General features: G+C 32.4%; 2 protein-coding genes across 2 annotated transcripts; both read left to right on the top strand.

Annotated features, from left to right (window-relative positions):
- Window positions 1–471: 471 nt before the first annotated feature.
- Window positions 472–4571, top strand: LOC102583603 (uncharacterized). The gene is made up of 5 exons (XM_006364414.2): window positions 472–980; window positions 2671–2766; window positions 2866–2914; window positions 3168–3285; window positions 4326–4571. Exons 1-4 carry the CDS (start codon window positions 597–599, stop codon window positions 3248–3250), a joined length of 612 nt encoding a protein of 203 aa, XP_006364476.1. The 5' UTR covers window positions 472–596; the 3' UTR covers window positions 3251–3285; window positions 4326–4571.
- A 9197-nt stretch (window positions 4572–13768) lies between these two features.
- On the top strand, window positions 13769–20907 carry LOC102587796 (protein BREVIS RADIX-like). The gene is made up of 6 exons (XM_015303956.1): window positions 13769–13982; window positions 15914–16066; window positions 18537–18919; window positions 19530–19659; window positions 20028–20332; window positions 20458–20907. The coding sequence occupies exons 2-6, from the start codon at window positions 15950–15952 to the stop codon at window positions 20534–20536; spliced, it is 1014 nt and encodes a 337-aa protein (XP_015159442.1). The 5' UTR covers window positions 13769–13982; window positions 15914–15949; the 3' UTR covers window positions 20537–20907.
- Window positions 20908–21003: the final 96 nt, after the last annotated feature.

Below are 21003 nucleotides of genomic sequence, written 5' to 3'. Positions count from 1 at the left end.
ATTCAAAATCAAAATTAGTTGTTTCAACATCCCTTTGACACCTTTTAAGTCATATATACAAAATATATACTATGATGGATAGACAAATAATCAACATGAGAAATTTCATATCACAATACACATAAATTTGAGAATAATTTATACATAACTTCCATTTATTTTTTTTTAAAAATTTCGAGTGATTCTTCTCCGCATTAACGTGTCTAGCAAACTTATACTCACATTTAATCTTTTCTATATGGTCAATGTTTATATTAAAAAAATAAAAAATTATAAGATGTACTTCTTAAAAAAATCACAGAATTTTATCACTATTAACTAAGTAAGAAAACAATTTCATATGAATTATTGAAATATTTCACTAAAGTTTTTGGCATTTTGCACCTCGATTACAAATTTACATGTATACTTTATTATGATTTTGCGTCATATTGTATCTATATTTTTTATTGCACCATAAATTAGATTAGCGGCTTCTCAAATTTCACTTCCACGTGACAATTTCAAATTTTGAAAAAAACCCGGGTGTATAAAATCCCCAAATTCAAATTAGTAGTAGTAGCTATTCGCATTGCAGAGAGAAATTTCGAGAAAAGATGAAGAAGACATCGAGATCGACGAGGAAGTCATCGGCGATGGATTTTCTGTCAACTCCGCCGGCTACCGCGGCGGCAAGTCCTGTCCAATCGATGAGTGAATCTCCGAAGCCATTCGAGTTCAATTTCAAAAAATTCAAAGCTGGTACAGTTTCGCCAACATCAGCAAAGAGGAGGAGTGGAAAGAAGAGCTTCATTTCAAGTCCGGTGCAGTTGAAGCCTGCTGGTTCACCTGCGTCGGTTAAAAATTTGAAAACGATTGCGGATCTGAAGGATTTTGCGTCGTCTCAATTGGACTCTGTTAAGGGCCAAATTGAGCGATCGCATGTGGAGATTCTCAAGGACCTCGAGGCTTCTCAGTCTCGCCTTCAGAAACGACTCAAGGTCTGTGTGTGTGTTTACACACGTAGCCATTAGATTATGAAAATGACGTTTTATTCATGCATTCTGTGTTTCGTCTTTCTACTATAGAGCATAAGCTCTTGCCGTTCGTTGATTTTACTTTCCTTCAACATCCATTTGCTAATGCTTAGAGGTCAGTGGTGGAATTATATCTCATCCATAGGTATATTTTATGTGTGTATGTTTGTAGTAAATATGAATGTGTGTATCCTGGTAATTATATTTTATTCAAAGTGTATGGACATGTACGAAATCTTTTTTTGTTCTATCATCTATGCTTCCACATATTCACAAGTTGATTGAAGATTTTTGGTTTGTGTTTCCGGATGGATACACTGTCTGATGTGTGTTGATTTCTAGCTAATTTTCTTAATTTGGTGATCTGTCATAGGTTTCCGGTTTGTTGATCTAGTTTAAGAACTTGCATGGGCTGCATCTGAAACAAATTATTGCTCTCTCTGTTTTGATGTTGCTTTTGAGCTTTGAGATGCAGCTTCTTTTTGAGCGTTTGCGAAAGCTTATAATCTGAGAACTTAGATGTAAGATCTGTAAAATAACGAGCTGGAAAACTGGAATAGCGAATGTTTTAGAACATCCGTGACAATATTGAAGTTTAATAATTGGACGGATGGTTACAATTCTGACTTACTCAGAATTTTATATTTGTTATGAAGTATTCCCCCTTGATGTTTCCATAATGCTGGATTGCTGAAAAATTTAGATTCTCTGCCGCAAGTAGTAACTAGGGAGAGTCAGAATTGCTTTATCCAGTTAAATAGGCTTTCAGAATAGTAAAGCTATTCTGTTTGCTGAAGATGAATAAGCTTATGGAAACTTCCTCAATTGATGGACTAAAACGTGTCCATCTTTAGGATAGTTAGATTTGGCTCACAAATATTCGAGCTTAGTGCCAAGTTCTGCAAATTGTCTGATGACATGGTGAAATTTAGCACTGAAGTTTTAATTTATGCTCTTTTGAGTGAGATTCCAATACTATATTCTTCGTGCTCTGCCTTTGAACATGAACCAGAATGTTTTGCTGATCACTTTATTGAAAGAGGATATATAACAGACTTGCAGGAGATATGAGTTTCCTTTTGAAGTAATGATCTTCTCTGCCATTTGTTTGATGGAAAGTAACCAGATGTATTTGATTGTGAACACTATCGTAGAAACTTGAACTTGTTACATGCAAAGTCATGGTCTTCAATGACATCATCTGACTAATAGAGAGGATCTATATAATGTTTTTTTTGTGTTACTGAAGCCCAAACTTCTTCTTTTACTATTAATGAGATTAGAACAGTTTTGAGTTATTGACTTAAAATAAATTAAACAAGGATAAGAATCTTGTCTGCTGTAAGTTGATCTCATGCTTTTCAAGCTCCCATCAAACTTTGGATAAAATAGATGAATGATAATCCATTGAGTTATGTGATTTTCTGTTGTTCATGATTCCATTGAACATGGAGTTTGGTTGTGTTTCGTGCTCGTGATAAGTAGTTTTCTCTCATTGGCTTTGTACTCGTTATGTTGTACTTCATCTAGAATAGCCATCCATGACCAGTTTTCTAGTTAGTATAGCCTATTCCATACCTAGGAGCTGTTTCATATCTGTTGTAAATTTGGTATTTTGTTGCATTTTCCTTCTAATTTCTGGGTAATTAAGCAGATTCAGACACAAGGATGCCAGCAAGTGGCAGATGAAGCAGAGAGGGAGTACAAAAAGATGTCTGAGCGAATCACTGAAGGCAGGGAGGCAATGAAGGTGAATCTTCCATTATCTGCTATTACCTTTCACAAGTCTGATCCTATTTAATCTCAAATGCTGTGTCATTGTCAATTTAATTTAGTTTTTCCTTTCTAGGGTTCATATTCAACGTTCATGGCAGAACTTCAAGCTAGTGGTGCTCGCTGTAAGTTCTTAGCCTTATGCCAACAATTGAGGATATGCCTTTTAGAAACTGCAACTCTACTGCGACAAGTTTCTTAAAAATGCTGAACACTATGATTACCTAGAGGCATTAGGCTTTAAATACTTGGAATGAGCAGATGAAGAAATTGATTTATTGTTCATCTTTTGGCTTGGCCAAAAGTGTAACAGCTTCTTCTGTATTGCCTTCTGGATTAGGATGAACATCTCATAAACCTTGTTCACATACTTTGCAGTGTGCAAACAAGCCATCCCTGAGCTGTCACAATCCGTCGAGAAAGCAGTAGATACTCTCAAGAACCGTTATGGGATCCATTAATCAACTTCAGCTTGTTGAAGGCTTTGGCGTTTGAGGTAATTCCATTGCTGCTTTATTGTTGTACTTGTATCTATCTAGTGTTTCTTTAAACCTGAACTAATAATCATATGGGGCGATAAGTGTTTTAGTTATCTATCCTATACTTATGTTAAGTAGTATTACTTTTCCTGGTATATGGAACATGATTCGGGAATTTTTTTCTTTTGATGGTGCAAGATCACCAGAACAAGATGGAAGCCAGTATAAAAGCATATATACAAAGTTGTGGCATGTTCATTTTGACGCATGTGAAATCTACGTGGGGGGAAATGCCTATGAATTCCCTTTTATGAAAGACTTGATATGATCCTAGTTTGCTCAATATAATCATCATTATTTCTGTTTGAATAGTGTTTCTCATGCATTTATTTATTTATTCCTCGAAAGATTGTTTAACATTGAGGAAGAAATGGAAAATAGAATTAGCTCTTGTAAAAAAAAGTGAGTATCTGGCATATCAGAGATAACTATTAGAACTAAGTACTTCCAAAATCATTCTGTGTGCTTGGCTCCTACGCAGAATGATACTTTTTCACCTTTCAAGCCTTGCATCCAGATAAAATTCCTTCATTTTATCCTCTATCATTTCTATTCAGAAATTAGCATTAAGTAGTACATATCCCGGAGGGTTGAAACTGTGATTGAAAGTAAATCATCTTTAGATGGCAGCTAGGTTGATAAGTGAAAAAGGCATTGATCCCCTCTCCATTACATTGATATAAACATTTTGTTTTTGTGTTTTCGATTGTTTACTCAAGTGTGTGTGTGTGTTTTCTGATCAAATGATCATCTGTCCTCCTGTTATAAAGCATTGTCATTTTGCTTTGGGTGGGCATTTTTCGAAACTTGTAACCCATTTGATTTTGAGCTATATAATTTCTGGAAACTAGTTTCTCTGAATTTCATCGAACAAAGACGGTGTAGGAGGCTAGGAGCAGATGGAGACACTTCAAGTGATCATCTTTTGAGGCCTGCTTACATTAGAAATTCAACTCACAAAAATTCAAATTCCTTTTTAAGTGTTATCTTTTTGCAGGCATAATTTTTTATTGAATAGATTGGAAATAGGAAGACTAAATCTGAAGGGTGATCTGAGGCAGTTTGCAGCTTATAATTTCAGTTTCTTGAGGAATAAATGCAACGCGACATGCAAATTTGGGTGCTTACTCTTGTAAATTTTCATATTTTCTTGATGCATTGGAGAATTCTAAGAAGGTAATCTGTTCATCCACACTTATATTGGCTTTCTGGTAATTTTCTATTAGAACAGCACTTTCGTGCATTAATAGGTAATATAGTTGAAAAGAAAAGGAACCTGGAAGAGTTCATTTTCCTTATCCACCAAAAGTACCATATTTACCAGTTCCAATTTATTTTTAGAGGTGAGAAAATAGCTTCTAAGGCCTTTATTTGGTCAAGTTTTTATAATTAGTCACAGTTAAGTTTGTTAATGCCGTTCTTATCTGAAACTTTATTAACGAAATATCGTCATATGTAACCACAATAAGATTAGAAGAGATAATTATAAGAAAAACACAAGTTGTCACATAGACTCCATCATTTGGCAATATCCAGCCCATTATGAGAAAACTTGTTCGGTCAGTTTAAGCCCGTCAAACTAGGTCCCAAATTAATTAGTAGTACTAACTAATTGAACTTGACTTAAAAGCTTTAGAAGTTGCAATCATAGTGTAAACACTTCAAAATCAGACCTTACTGGATTATTCAATAAGTTAAGGATAGTTCCTAGAGTCGTCCATCGGATTAGAGCTTCAAAATTTGCATAGATTGGTTCGAGCTTTTGGAATGAACCTTTTATATTGAAACTTTAAAACCCTCATAATAAGCCTTTTACGTTAGAAAGAAACCTGGCTATCTTATCAATGCCTCGTGGGTTTCGAACACAAAATGGTTACTCTAAAATTTTTTGGATGTATTTCCTTCATAGCATTGGTAATTTGGTATACTATTTATTCATAATAGATATACAAAGTTAAGTAGGAAAGAAAAGTAGTTGGACAAGTATTATTAATTGTTTTACGTCAAACAATAAATTTGGGTAAAAAGAAAATCTTACACAATACTATAACTTAGAATAATTGTGACTTTACTCAATTTGCAAATAGCGTTACTTGAGCTGAGGTCTTACGAGAAAACAGTATTTCTGCCTACTCCATGAGGTACGGCTAAGGTATGAGTATGCTTTATCCTTCTCATACCCTGCATATACTTTTTCCTCCTCATACCCTGCATATGAAATTACATTGGTATATAATCGTTGACTAGATTTACAAATACTGATACCTCATGAGTCGATGGCCAGAATTTGAGTTGTTTTTCTTCGATTCATGTCTTCAGAGTTAACTTACTCAACCAAGAGGACTTATTTTTTATAAAAATAATGCATAAACAAACTTAACTGTGAAGGTCTCAAATTCTGTTCATTGATCAATTACTTTATAATTAATAAATCAGACATAAAAGAACATTAACGGCACCTGGGGTCTCTTCTTTTTAACAGTGAGTAACCATACTTTATTATTTTAAAAAAAAGAAAACCATAAAAGAAGCTAAGCATAAAACCAAAGCTAATGAAAGAAATCTTGGAAATGGGGAAAGGACTTTGGGATTGAAAGATAAATGCATTAGAATGATCAGATTTTTAATATTTTATTGTTCTACTTTATAGGGTTGATGATCATCAGTGAATATTAATGGCTTTTAATTTTTATCACTTTTTAAAACTTTGCATGGTATTTATATCACTATTGCTTTAATGTGTTTTGCTTGCAGCAAACTAAAGAAACATTCCTAACGTTAAAAGTAAGTCTTGACGACATGCAATAGCTTTTTCAAGCATGTGTCTTTCTTTAACCTTTTATGACTCTTGTTTAGATTTGGTTATGTTGGATTTGATGTGACCTAAGTATACATTGCCAAGAAAAAGCTTCTTGTTCAAACTCACTTCTTTCATGATGATCCCCCCCTCCCCCCCCCCCTTTTTTTAATCGATTTTTTGATGGGTGGTCTCTTTAATATGATTTGAACATTCCTCACCTCTGATACCATTTTTCAACTTGATATCAAAGTAAGATTCATTAGTTCCAACTTTTTAACATGATATCATATGTCCTGGGTGTGAGGTGGGGTTCTCACAGACGGTCTCTTAAAATATGACATGGACAATCCTCACCCTTTTGAGCTAACTTTGATGTGTGGTCTCTTTAGTATGACTTGAACATTTCACATTCGTCATCTCTAATACCATTTATTTTTTTCAACATCTTTCATGATGATCCCCCCCCCCCCCCCCCCCTTTTTTTAATCGATTTTTTGATGGGTGGTCTCTTTAATATGATTTGAACATTCCTCACCTCTGATACCATTTTTCAACTTGATATCAAAGTAAGATTCATTAGTTCCAACTTTTTAACATGATATCATATGTCCTGGGTGTGAGGTGGGGTTCTCACAGACGGTCTCTTAAAATATGACATGGACAATCCTCACCCTTTTGAGCTAACTTTGATGTGTGGTCTCTTTAGTATGACTTGAACATTTCACATTCGTCATCTCTAATACCATTTATTTTTTTCAACATGATATCAAAGTAGAACCTATCCCAATTCTCATTTCTGATGTTGGGCTTTCATATTAAATTGCCTAGGCGCGCGGATCAAATATCGTGGGCGTGAGATGGGGTTGAAGAGTTCCATATTGTCCTTTTAAAGGGATGGATAATCTCTTTAAAATAACTTAGACAATCATCGCCTCTTGAATTAGATTTTAATATTGAGTTAGCTCAAGATCCATTTCTTTTTAACAGTTCCCCTCCCATTGATGTCCAATGATTTTTTACTATGTTTGCTTTATTCTTTTCTAATGCATGTATTAATTGTGATCTCACATCTTTTGGAGAGTCGGCTGTTGCATTAGACAAATTAAACTTTTTGATGTGATTTTTAGTGTCTTATTATTTTTCTTTTAAAAAATCTTGTAGTTTCTAGATACTTGCATGTTATTTTTATTACACAATGATATTTCTTTTTGATATAATATTCATTACATGATTTTATCAATTGACTTGAAAATATCTACATTTTTAGTCGTGAAAGATGAATATCTTCATTATATTTTTAGTCACTCTCGTACTAGTAAACGTAAGTAGGCGTTATAACAACAATAACAACAACTATATGTAACATACTCGGTGTAATTCCACTAATGGATGGGATCTGGAGAGAGTAACGATGAGGTAATGAAAGATAATAGTAACTTCTTAATAATAGAATTATTAAACAAATTAAATCATAATTAAAAGGCATAGCAAGTTGCCAAGACATATATGTCAGGATTTATTAGGTCCCATTTCCAGAAGACAAAGACAATTTAATTTGTACAACTAATATAATAATAGAGAACTGTGTTTTTAACTTTGCTTTACGCAAAAATCTGCAAAATGCTATAATAGGACAGTATATAAAGAAGAATGTGAAGGTGAAAATAGTAGAAGGAAATATGGATAGATATAGGTATAACTTTGGCTGATAAAGAATTTGAAGAATAAATTGAAAGGAAGAGACTTTGACTATGCTTTATTTTTTAAAATTTTATTTCTTCTCTAACAAGATCTTGTAAGAACCCTTTTTCTTTAGAACAATTATTAAAAGCTCATTCTTCCATTCACTGCCACGTGTTAAAACCTCATTTGTCGAAAGAAAACTTACCACAAATACACACTCATATATTAATGTGAAATTCAACTTTTTTCCATATCAAAATCATTAGTCAAATTTAGTTACTCACTCTGTTCGTTATATTAAAAATAGATTTCGTATTTAATTATTCATTTTAGTATATCATGATAAATTTATTATTATTGAGTAACTACATAAAATATTTAAACCTAATTTTTCATAGCATAATTTAGTAAAATAGACACTTAACAAAGGGATATATGGATCGAGTGAGTAAAATTGAGAGGAAACTATATGCCTCAAAGTTTTTGGACAATCTAATTTATAAAATATGTATACAGTATATACTAAATGTATATTTTATACCATATATAATATACATACCTATGCACAACATATATAGCTAGAGTATATAAAAGTGTATACTTCAACGATATTGATAAATTAGATGATCGAAGAGTACATTTACTTAAGCTTCCTAAAATATACTTGATCAACATGCTATTTTTGGAACAATTTGAAACGAAAATTTTGTAGTTCAAGTCTAATGGTTGTAAGTTGTAACTACATTATCATCCATTTATAATTAATAAAGCTTAAGGTTATGATCTATAAAATGTTATTTTCTCTCTTTTACTTTTCTTTCCTTTTTCCAGCATTCACGGGTCTAATCCATCATCCAAAATTAATTCAAAAATTATGGGCACGATTTCTGACTAAAAAATAGTAAAGTTCATTGGCACATATATAATGCACGAATGTTTAGAACTATGGATTTTTGTCCAAGGGACTCGTTGGTTACGATCAGACATATTTAAGATTTGAAGTTTATATATATTTTTAAAATGACTAACAAGATTTGAACAAACGAATTCACATGAATAAATACATTGTAAATTTGCCTGTATTTGTCTTAGCATAATTGGTTCAAATTAATTTAACTCGTTCATTTGACACCTCTAATTTAACGTATATGCCAAAAACATCTAAATCTGAAGTGTAGTACTTTTTGGGACCAATGAAGGGTCCGTTCCTTTTCTTATCTAAGGATGTTTCTTGGCTTTACTATATAGATGGCAATTCACCAAGCCAATTGTCTACTCTTTCAAAGATTCTTTTTTCAGTAATACTTATATTTTAGTCTATTATTTAAGTTCGATGAGTTTTGGAATGAGAATTTTCACTAAGAATATTTAAAATATAATGAAGAAGGTGTGGGCCGAAATAGCATCAAAGATATAGGTTCTTTTTCTGCTGAATCTTCTTGGACAAAAAGTTATATAGTTTTATACATCGGTAATATTATTTCTTTTTGTATATACAATAAAGATATGATATCCGGGTCTAACTCAACCCCAAAAACTAGTTTATGAAAGGAGGATTGTTCAAGTCTATATAAAGAGATCACAGTCCATTCCCTAACGTACGTGGGACTTTTTACCCACTCTAACAACCCCCCTTCATGTTCTGGTTCAATTGGAGTGTGGATCGAGAGTCCAAACATGAATGAACCTGACTATGATACCACTTAAAGATATAACACCTGAGCCTAACTCAACCCCAAAAATTAGCTCATGAGGAGAGGATTATCCAAGTTGATGTGAGGTCAAAATACATATTTTTAATTACTATTTGCCTCACATTTATTATTTATATTTGTCCTTTTTGAGCATATATAAATTTTATGGATTGTGTTAATTAGTCTATTTTATTTTGTAGGATTAAATTAATGAAAAAATAAAGAAGTTTGGAACTAAAAAGAATTAAAGATGAAAGATTTAACTTAATGAATTAAAGTGAATATTATATTAATATCCATGTATATATATGGAGAAAGTGGCGAGAAAGCAAAGAAGTGAACATTGGATTGTGCCACGTGGCAGCATCTCCAGAATTCTAATTTGAAGCGGCGGACGAGCAGTGTTTCAAACGGAATATTCCGTTTGGTTTGGGATTTCTGATTTATTTTGGATTCAATTATTTTAGTCAGGGTTTTCTACATCTATAAATAGTCCATAATAATAATTATTGGGGAGGAGGATAAATGTAAAAAATAACTTTTGATTTAGGGTTTTATCTTTTCTTTCTCTTTTATTTATTTTACATTGTTTCTTTGAATGATGGGTTGTAATTGCTCTATGCCTATGGGGAGTTAAACTTCTCGTTCATGGATTATATTTACTTACAATATGATTGTTTAGTGATTTTGATTCGGCATGATTTGCTTATCATACTAGTTGTTCTTACGTTCTTGTGATTACTATTTTAATACTTGATCACCATTGAAATAAACATTTTGTCCGAATGGAACTCGGGAGAGGAATAAGAGGATAGAACGTGGAATATAAGGAGCATGGTTTTCTCTTAATAATTAGGGTTAATTTGTATCTAGGATAGGGATATACCTAGAAACCATGCTTGGTCACTATACAGGAAGAAATTGTAATGCTCGGTACTTGATCCAACCTATCCTCGCTCAACGATGTAGTTAGGTTGTCATTTATCATAGGCAATTAGAGGTCGGGAGACCATGATCATACATTTAGCCCTATGAATCAATAACTAGATAATCAAATAAGTTGATGAAATTGATGCTAAACATGATTGTTAGTTAAATTATAATCCTAGATCGATTCATTCATTGATTGTGTAAACATCTATCTTTTCTTAGTTAATTGCTTTTTAGTTAATTTATCTTTATTTTTAGCTTAGTTAATATATTCATCTTTTGAAATCCTCCCCTTAAATAAATAATTAGAATTAATATAATTTAGTAAGAATAATTAATTGACAAGTCTTTTCGGTTCGATAATTCGGTTCTTTTAAGAGCCATTATATTACTTTTTCGACCGCATACACTTGCGTGTGCAATTGAAAGCAACACAAGTCCATATAAAGAAACCACCAGTCCATTCCCCAACCAATGTAAGACTTTTTACCCACTCTAACATATACAATAGATCGATGTTGACGCTCTTTGACTTTTTTCGTGTATTTACTTTTCATATTTGATTTTTCTTAGTAAAAAAATCCCAACTCAATTACTGATTATATATTATATACAAAATTTTCAAATGAAGAAATTTAAATGAATCCTCTTACGCCCCCAGCTTCGCCCTGGGAAGGTGTTGTTGCTTGTTGAAGGATGAAAGAGACTGGCATTGAGTTGTCTGGTTATTCATTCATTGCTTAAGCCTCAGAAATAGGAATAAATAAAGCAGAATTGGGATTTATGATTTATGCAAATTAGTCTAAAAAATTTAAACCTGAAATGCCAAAACAGAAGAATATGAAGCAGCAAAATATATAGAAGCAGTATTGCTGACAACCGACAATTGCAGGTTACACGTCTGAATGAAATTTGTATACTCTGCCCAAAATATGGCATTGCAGTGAATGGTCACAGCCGGTAAATTACCTTTTGTTGTATGCTCTAATATGTACGGTACTTTGACTAATCAAACAAATGCAATCAACAATATATACGTTAAATTTTTAGATGAGACAGTTACACATTTTAACATGATATCAGAGCAGGCAGAAGACTTTAAGTTCATAAGCTGCTAAGCTCATACACCCCTTACGTGTAGCTCTGATTCTTTTTCACAAGTCAGGTAAGTATATATGTTCTTGCTTAACTAGGCAAACTTGGCTAACATTAAAAAATAGAAGAAGGCAAACTTGTCAACACTCAAAAAGCCTATAAAGTGTGGAATTAAAAATAGAATTGGAATTGCTTAGTGGTAAGGTAAGACAAAAATATGAAGGAATCAAGAATAAGTAAGAAGAATCTCTTTGCCCTTTTTTTTTCTTTAATTTGTTGTTGTAGTTGCATGGAACTTGACGAGATGGGAAAGAACTTTGCTATATTCTTCTCATTAGGATTTTATAAATGTAAATATATGTGTACTTTTTATAACTATTGGGTGTGATAAAGGTGTAGGTACTCTCATCTTGTATCTTGATTTGACCTTTCATTTTACACGGGTGTATTTCTTTTTCTCTTTCCTACCACTTATGCCCACCCACCCCCAACAACATTTGCTTGAGAATTTTTCTAAGAAAATTAGTTCCTCCGTTTAAAAAAGAATGACCTAATTTTCTTTTTAGTCTGTTACAAAAAGAATGATCTTTTTTTTTTTTTTGACAACACTTTAATTTCAACTTTCCACGTGACATGTTTAAGACTACAAGATTAAAGAATATTTTGGTATATTTGACATAATTTTAATGTAGAACCACAAGATTAAAAAGTGTTTATTCTTTTCTTAAACTCCGTTCCAAGTCAAACTAGGTCATTCTTTTTTAAACGGAGGGGATACTACTTAGCTAGTGTTTGATTATAGATTTTGAAATATGTTTGACTAGCTAGATTTAGTTGTAGTTTAGATTGATCATAGTTTTTCAAAATATATTTCACTTTTCTTTTTTGAGAAACTTTGAAACATGACTTATACTTATAAGTTCTAAAAGCTATCAAAAATAATTAATAATATGTACATGCTTGGTAATCATAATTTATGTAGAAGCTTCGTTGATGACGTTCATTATTATTCTTACAAATAACTTATACGGCATTTAAAGATAGGAATTTTAAGTAACTATTTTCTGCAAAGATATTACAATGACGTTTTTGTATGTTGTATAGAAAAAATAACCAACAAAATCATAATAACTAGCACAACTGCTTGTGCCAAGTTTTTTTTTGCACAATTCTTTTAATTATAAGACCAATTTTAGGAAAAGCGATGACTAACGAGGAGTCAAACTCGTTATTTTCTAAGCTAAGAAGTGAAGTTTAGGGTTTACAATTATACTTTATATATTTAGGGTTAAAAATATAAATTTGTAACTTTTAACGGGTTAATTATTTACTACTTGATAAAAAAAATTGAGTTATCTGCTCCGTATTGATAAATTGTTGATTATAAAATTTCAATTCGTTTTTTTTAGTATATCTTTTTTGTTCACTTTTACTTGTCAAATTTGGACTTAACACACACCCTTAGGAAAATAATATTCGACATAACTGTTTCACCACACTATCCCTATTAATTAATATTCAATAAAATTAATAGATTAATTTTACGATTGAATTATCAGTTACGACTTAATTTTAAACGGAACTAATCTTAAGTGACTGAGAAATCACTTCCAGTTCACTTTTACTTTTTCCTCTATTAAATATATGCCCAGAAAAGCAGTAAAATAAGTGGAATCAAGCATGTAATAAAAGCAATTCATTTTAAAGTTGACGTTAAATTAGATTGCAATTAACAACACGATACTAAATTATTATTATTTTTTTGACAAAAATTAAAAGACACAATGATTTGATTGTTCTTTGATCCAATAAAATTAATTTCCTAATTCCCCCAACCAAAATATTTATTAAAATTTTTTCGAGGTTGATCCACTCCTTAATAACACTTCTAATCAAATCAAATAACGCCACGTGTACAAACCTCGACATATGGGCCCATCATGTCTTCCCCAATCAAGACCACATTTAATCCATTTGTCTAAATGACAAAACCCTTAATAAAGTCCAAACCCTCAAAGCACAATGTACAACCCAACAATGCATTGTACCCCCTTTATATCCATTATATAAATACACGGTTTCCGTTATATAACGACGACAAAATTTGACGGCGTCAGTTCCTCCTATAAATACCTCTGCAAATTTTCCAATGTTTTTTTCTCTTACTTTGTCTTCACTCTATTTTTGTTCTTTTTCATTACATATATATATTTCTCCATCTTCTTTGTTGTTTCTGTTTCATTTTTTTTTTGAAAATTTACCAGTTTCAAAATTGTCGCCGGAGACTCGCCGGCTCCGGTGAATATTTTTCTGGTGATTTGATTATATATTTCTTCAAGATTTGCAAAAGGGGATCCAAAAATAGCAAAAAGGAAGAGTCTTGTGGAAAGCATTTTGAGTATTACGTGAAGGGTTTAGCTCAGTTTCTGCAAATTTTGTTGTCCATTTTGAGGTATGAATATCCTCACAAAATTACGTTTCAATTTGTTTATCTTACTTTACATTTTAGTTACTTTATAAAATAATGTGTTTCTTAATTTTATGACAACTCTTTATTTAAATACGTACGTCTTAATAGTGGTGTAGCCAATGAAAAGTGGTCAATCGTATACCTATCACGAAAAATTATATTATGTATATAAAAAAATTATATAAAATAAATAGGTCAAAATTACTTCTCATAAGTATATATTAATCCTTGAACACCTATAATGAACCTTCTTGCTTCACCAGTACATTTTACAAATTTTTAGATCTTGTTTGGATTGACTTTTCATTTTTGACTTATAACTCAGTTAAAATTATGGTTTTTTGGCTGATTTTAGTTTAAAAACTAAACGTTTTAAGCATTTTTTGAAATTACTCAAACACTCTAACAATGCTTGAAACTCTTTAGCTCGAAAATACTTGAAAATTAAGGCAATCCAAACAGACTCTTAGTCTAAAATCACGAGATTTAAAAGTGTTTTTTTTAAAAATTTCTTATACTCCGTATTATATCACCAGACAAACAAATTAAAACCGAGCCGTGTGACTATTTTTTTTTTTTTTTGGGGGGTGGGTCACTATCAAGAGTGTTGTTTTTGGTTAAATGTGGTTTGTCTGTATGTAGAATCAGTGGCCGCTTTCAAAACTCGACAATGTGTATTAATTTCTACAGCGATTTATCATTCATTCTATACTCTGCTCCTACTCCTACTACTACTATTCTTTTCTACTTTTTTTGCTCTTTTAAAGTATGTTATAATTGATTAATAATGATGAATTATCTGTCAGAAAATACGGCTATGGTCATTGATAAAATCATAATTAATAATTAAAAAAAATGATTTTTGAATTAAGCTCTGTTTTTTTTTCTCTCTTTTAATTATGAACTTTCTTTATTTATCTGTACATTAAAGCAATGTTACAGAATGAGTTTTTTCTTTGATATATAAACACATACTCTTTTCCCTTTTTGTTTAAGTACTTATTCTGATCCTCAGAGTTTTGTGTCTCTCTTTTTCTCTTTGTCTCTTTTAACTTCTTTTCTTTTTGTCTTTTGGTTGATAAATTGGAACATTCATGTATTTGCTTTTTCATTAACTTCATATTTCGAAAACAACTTCTTTAACTATAAGGTAAAGTTAAGATACACGTATATTTTACGCTATTTAGATCATACTTTGTAGGACTACATTGAGTATATGTTGAGTTTTCTTCTAATATTTGTTTGTTTTGTCTAAATTAAGGATGTCATATATATATATATATATTTTTATTTTTTATTTTTTTAGAGTATGGTTGTTTTTTAGATTTTGTCCAAATGTTTACTAACCTACTTTGTCTTGTGCGCTTTAAAAAGAGTATATTATCTTGAGTTAGCCTTCATTTAGAAAATGTGATTATGTCAAATGAACAGTGTCCTTATATATATGTAAGACTTTCGATCTGTTTTTTCTTGAATCAAGAGTCTATCGAAAATAACTTTTTTTATCTCCAAAGAACGATAAGATCTACATATATTTGAACTTCTCCATTTTATGGGATTACATTGAATATGTTATTGTTATAAAGACAATATTGTGATTTCTGGTTTTTATGTGACTAAAGATTGTCAATATTTTACATTATTTTCCAAGAAAAACAATGTATATTAATTTGTTTCAAACAAACTTTGCTTTTTATATTTAGTAAACTTTTTAAAATTCAACATCTCATCTAGCATATATTAGTTATAATATACTCCAATAAGATTCAAATTGCAACTTTGTTAAATTATGCACATCTTTAATTTAAAATTATAATATTCAAAATTCTTATAATTGTTGTTATACTACTCCATGTTTAGTGCATTTCTTTTTTACTCCCTCATTTTTATTTAGTTGATTATTTTTTTTGTAGGAGAAAGGATATAGTAAGGGAGAGTGTAGGAGAAGGATGTTGACATGTATAACGTGTAAGCAAAAGATAGAAGATGATGGAGGTGAAGAAGGACCTCGTGCCCGTGCTCCTACTCCCCATACTAAAGATTCCATCAAAAGCCTCACAGCACAGGTACTATTTTTCTACTTTTTATCATTTTCAGACACTCTACAAATTCATTATAATAATAATAATAATAATAATAATCTATTTTGAATATCATATTTGATTATTATTAAGATGTCCGTTGTTGAAGACATGACTTCTATCTCCACGAGATAGTGATAAGGTCTGCATACATTCTCTCTTTCTCAAACCCCACTTAATGAGATATTTTACTGAATATGTTGGTGATGGTGGTGAGGACATGAGTGAGACTCTTTAGAGAGGCTTATTTATCTTATAATTCAAACGCGCTACCTATTTTTTATTTTATTATTAGTGTTATTTTGAATTAATGATACCGTTTATTCTATTGAATTTAATTGCAATTAAATAAAATATATTTTTGTCAAAAATGTTTTAACTTTTTTTTTCTTCTTTGTCCAAAGCAAAGCTAACTCTTAGTACGAGACCTGTCGCTTTAGCCCCTATATCTTTAATAGGGCCCCACATTTCATCCTTTTGGGCCCACATTTCCTAGCTGGATTTTGGGCTATATTTGGACATTGGGTTAACAAGAGTAACATGAAATAAACATTTTTGTTGGTCACGCGGGGGTGGAGTGAGGACCATAGAATGTGACTTTTATTTTCTTATCACCGTGGTATTCAGACTAGCTTTCGCGCATCTTGATTAATTTCCCAAAATACCTGTCACATTCCACTAGCAACAGGTATCGCAACAGGTATCAGGTAACTCTGAAACCACCAAGGCTAGAATAGATGGAAAGAATTACCTAGAGTTTTATTGTCTCCACTGAGTTTTGAACCTGAGATTATAGAACGTGTATATATTTTGTAAATTAGATGAACGTTCATAGTTATCCCATATGAAAATCCATCGAGTCCATTTGTATTTGTGGGCACTATGGTACTTATAATATGACTTTAAATTATTTGACCCCACTCTTTTATGTTTAGCATGTAGATTGGGTCATGTTCACGTTATTTCTTGGATCATGTGTCTAAGTTCTTGGTCCCATAATGTTTTCTTTACTTTAGTTTGCTTTCATTTGTGGTCCTTATTTTAGATCATCTTGCAATTATGATTTAGCACTTTTCTATCTTACTTCGTCATTTCCATCCCAAAGTTGTTGAAACTAACAATATTTTAAGCTTGTTAGGCTGACCAATTGGACCACTATAGGAGTAAGAAGCTTAGAAAAATAATACTCCCTCCGTTTCACAAAGAATGACCTCCTTTCCTTTTTAGTCAGTTTCAAAAAAATGACCTCTTTCCTTATTTGGTAACATTTTACTTTTTGCTTTCCACGTGGCATATTTAAGACCACAAGATTAAGGGCAATTTTGTACATTTGACATAACTTTAATTTAAGACCACAAGATTCAAAAGTCTTCTTTAATTTCTTAAACTTTGTGCCAAGTCAAACCAGATCAATCTTTTTGAAACGGAGGGAGTAATAAAGTACAATGTATAGGAAGGCCTATAATGATAAGCTATATTATTTGGACGCATCAAAAGTGTTGTTGCACTAGTCAGATCTTTAAGAAATGTGCAATTTTTGAAGGATCCGACAAACACCTTGAAAGATGCATAAGCAAAGACAAACATGTGACGGGTTACGTGAGTTCAACTGAAGTGATCTTTGTGATTAGGTGGTTGTGATTATGTTTTGGTCAAGTCTACTTAGAAGTTGCAAACCCAATAAAAAGAAGAGTCTAAAATGTAGACTAGTCTGGGTAAAGACTTGTCTGAATTATCTTTGACATGACCAGCCATTGATATTTCTGTTCATTCACTGTAGTCCAGCCTCCAACTTACTCAATCCTTCACAAATTCAACTGTTGAATTCATCACTACCCCCATAAAGTTAACTTATGAAATTAAGTGACTTTCAAACAGTAAGTTTTGCTTTTGGACCTATAAAAAAATCTTCTGCTTTGACTGTTCTTTGTTTGATAGTACAAAAAAGATGCCATTTCTAGCAGCAGTAATAGGTGGAATCACTTCCTATTGTCTGAAATAGGCAGAACAGTTAAATCTGTCATTAATTTGTTAAACCAGTATTGACTTGTCGTCAAAAGCGCGCTTAAGCCCTGAAGCTAGGGGTAAAACATGTTGAGCATTTCGCTTCATGAAACATACTTTTCCTTGCCAATGAGAGTGACATTTAATCTGTTATTAATTTGTTAAACCAATATTGTCAAACTCGCGCTTAAACCCCGAAGCTAGGGGCAAAAACATGTTGATCATTTCGTTTCATAATCCTAATGAGTGGATCCTAAACAATTTACTCTTCACTCTATTGTAATTTCTTTGTCCGTATATTTGTCATTTATGCATATATTTATTAGTATTGGACTACACATATTAACTGTTTTAACTTATTCTAATACTGTAGTTAATCTTTTAATCAAGAATCCATCTTCTTGATGTTGTACTAAGTTGCTATGAACTTATAGTTTTTAAACATTTGCAGATCAAGGATATTGCTTTAAAAGTCTCTGGTGCATATAAATGCAAGTCATCAACACCAACTGGTACTTACAGGAAAGGTCATAGACCTTATCCTGATTTTGATACAATATCGGAGGGAGTTCCATATCCTTTTCAACCAGCAAGTTCAAGCTCTACTCCAGCTTGGGATTTTACAAGTGCTGGTAATCTAAGGACTCCGCGACCTGATTCAAGATTTGCTAGAGGATTTAGTGGTGGTGGTGTAGAATCTATTTCTCAGTCTGGTGAGGTAGTGGTGGAAGATGATGGACAAAAAGAGTGGACTGCACATGTTGAACCTGGTGTGCAGATCACTTTTGTTTCTCTCCCTAATGGTGGAAATGATCTTAAACGAATCCGATTTAGGTATCTATCGAAAATCTCTTTTCATTTCTACCGCGAAACTTTATCATAGTATATAATATTGGACTAAGGTGAGCTTGAATGGAGCGACATGGACAATAAGGATTCATGTAACTGATCCCCACTTACTTCGGATTGAGTCATAGTCTGGAACGAAATCATGGGAATTATGATTATGACAACTCTTGCATATGAATACTATAAGAAACAGCCTCTTTTGTACTGAAAGCTTCTTTACCTAATCTTATCCTAGGCCACTGTTTAGTCCCTTTCATCCATGAAATGAATTCTTATTGAGTTTCCCTTTTCTTTGTTCCCTCATGAGTCGTGTGCTAAAATATTTCACTTGTTTAGTACTGAGCCTTCAATTATCTTACTTACTACATGTGCCATTCTTATTACTTAGTTGATGTGTTTTGAATGCCATCTGAAATGATGACCTATTTTATTGAAAGTATCCGTGTTACGTAGCTTTCTAGTTGTCTAAGCTGTCAAATTGTCCACTTGCTATCTGTATTATTCCTATCCTTACTGAAAATATCAGTGTTATTTGTATCTTATTGAAACACCCTTTGATGGTCCTGACAATAAATATCCTCGGGTTCTTTTGAAGTCGGGATATGTTCAACAAATGGCAAGCTCAAAGATGGTGGGGTGAGAATTATGACCGAATTATGGAGCTCTACAATGTTCAGAGATTCAACAAACAAGCTCTTAACACGCCTGGAAGGTCTGAGGACGGAGTAAGTCTGTTAGATTTGATTGGTCTAAGCACAGCCTTGACCACAATTTTCTTTCTGCTTTGATTTACATTAACTCAGTTATCTGCTAAATTTACTGAAATACTTAGTATTTAGCTAACCGGTTTCCCCTTCATTAGCTTGTAACCCTGATCAAAGTAATTAGCTAGCTCTACTCATCAAGTCATCTTCTATTTGTTACCGGCAAGAAGTTATACTTCTGTGCCCTAAAAATCAATAACAGCACTAAATTTACTTGATTTAAACGACTATAAACTCATCAAGTTCGATAAAGGATCAATTATAATAGCTTAAAGATCTAAAGGAAATAATAGATTTGAAATTGATGTACCTGTGATGTTTTTCTGCAGAGAGATTCCAATTATTCGAGGCTTGGATCCGCGATAGAGAGCCCTATGATGACTCCTGCAACAAATAAGGACTGGCCACCAAGCAATTACCATAAACCATCTGGATCAACTGGTTTCCCAAAGGGGGATATGTCATATATGGATGCGTCAAGGACAACTACAGACTCTAGGGATGAAGCTTCACTTTCCGTTAGTAATGCCAGTGAAATGGAGTCAGAATGGATAGAACAAGATGAGCCTGGTGTGTATATAACCATCAGACAACTAGTTGATGGAACTAGAGAGCTACGACGTGTAAGATTCAGGTATTTCAAAATCTCAACTCTGTGTATATGAACTCGAGACATGATTGAAAAGGCTGAGTCACTATTTTGCTGAAATTTGTATTCATTTTGAACATTTTCTTACAACTTTCTCTTCATTCATACAGTCGGGAGAAGTTTGGGGAGGTGCACGCAAAGCTGTGGTGGGAACAGAACAGAGAGAGAATACAATCTCAATACCTTTAAATCCACAAATTTCTATCCACAGAACAGAAGAATTATTCCATGGAAAAGGGAAATTTTTTGCCTCTTGGATGTGATGAAGCTGAAACAGAGATCATTACAAGATACTTATATCAAAAGTATTTATATTAGTTCAGATAGAATGGCTCCATTCTACAGAACAAAATCACTTTGGCCATTAAGCAATTTTCATGGCATTTCTTGATCTCTAGTTATACATGATCTTGCAAATTCTCTCATGAATCTCCTTGTTTTTCTTTAAAGGTTTCAAGTTGTTTTCCTTGTAACATAATCTTTCTAAAAATTTAGTTGAACCAAATGCTAGATGATGCAGAACTTACTGCTTTTTTCATTACTATTGTCAATATCTATAGCTCCCTGGCATTTATCGACCCTCAATTGATAATTATGTGGTCCATTGTCTATCTTTTATGCAATGAATTCCAAACTAGAGAAAGACTAAAGGACAG

This window comes from Solanum tuberosum, unplaced genomic scaffold (assembly GCF_000226075.1).
Source record: "Solanum tuberosum cultivar DM 1-3 516 R44 unplaced genomic scaffold, SolTub_3.0 scf00494, whole genome shotgun sequence".
Classification (NCBI taxonomy): Eukaryota; Viridiplantae; Streptophyta; class Magnoliopsida; order Solanales; family Solanaceae; genus Solanum; species Solanum tuberosum.
This window is presented reverse-complemented; position numbering and strand designations above follow the sequence as displayed.

Bases quoted from the DNA above. Each gene is read 5' to 3' on its own strand.
- LOC102583603 (XM_006364414.2), top strand. From the start codon at position 597: ATGAAGAAGACATCGAGATCGACGAGGAAGTCATCGGCGATGGATTTT. The intron at 981-2,670 runs GTCTGTGTGTGT...GTAATTAAGCAG, and splicing joins GCCTTCAGAAACGACTCAAG to ATTCAGACACAAGGATGCCA. The intron at 2,915-3,167 runs GTAAGTTCTTAG...CATACTTTGCAG, and splicing joins TCAAGCTAGTGGTGCTCGCT to TGTGCAAACAAGCCATCCCT.
- LOC102587796 (XM_015303956.1), top strand. From the start codon at position 15,950: ATGTTGACATGTATAACGTGTAAGCAAAAGATAGAAGATGATGGAGGT. The intron at 16,067-18,536 runs GTACTATTTTTC...AAACATTTGCAG, and splicing joins TCAAAAGCCTCACAGCACAG to ATCAAGGATATTGCTTTAAA. The intron at 18,920-19,529 runs GTATCTATCGAA...GTTCTTTTGAAG, and splicing joins CTTAAACGAATCCGATTTAG to TCGGGATATGTTCAACAAAT.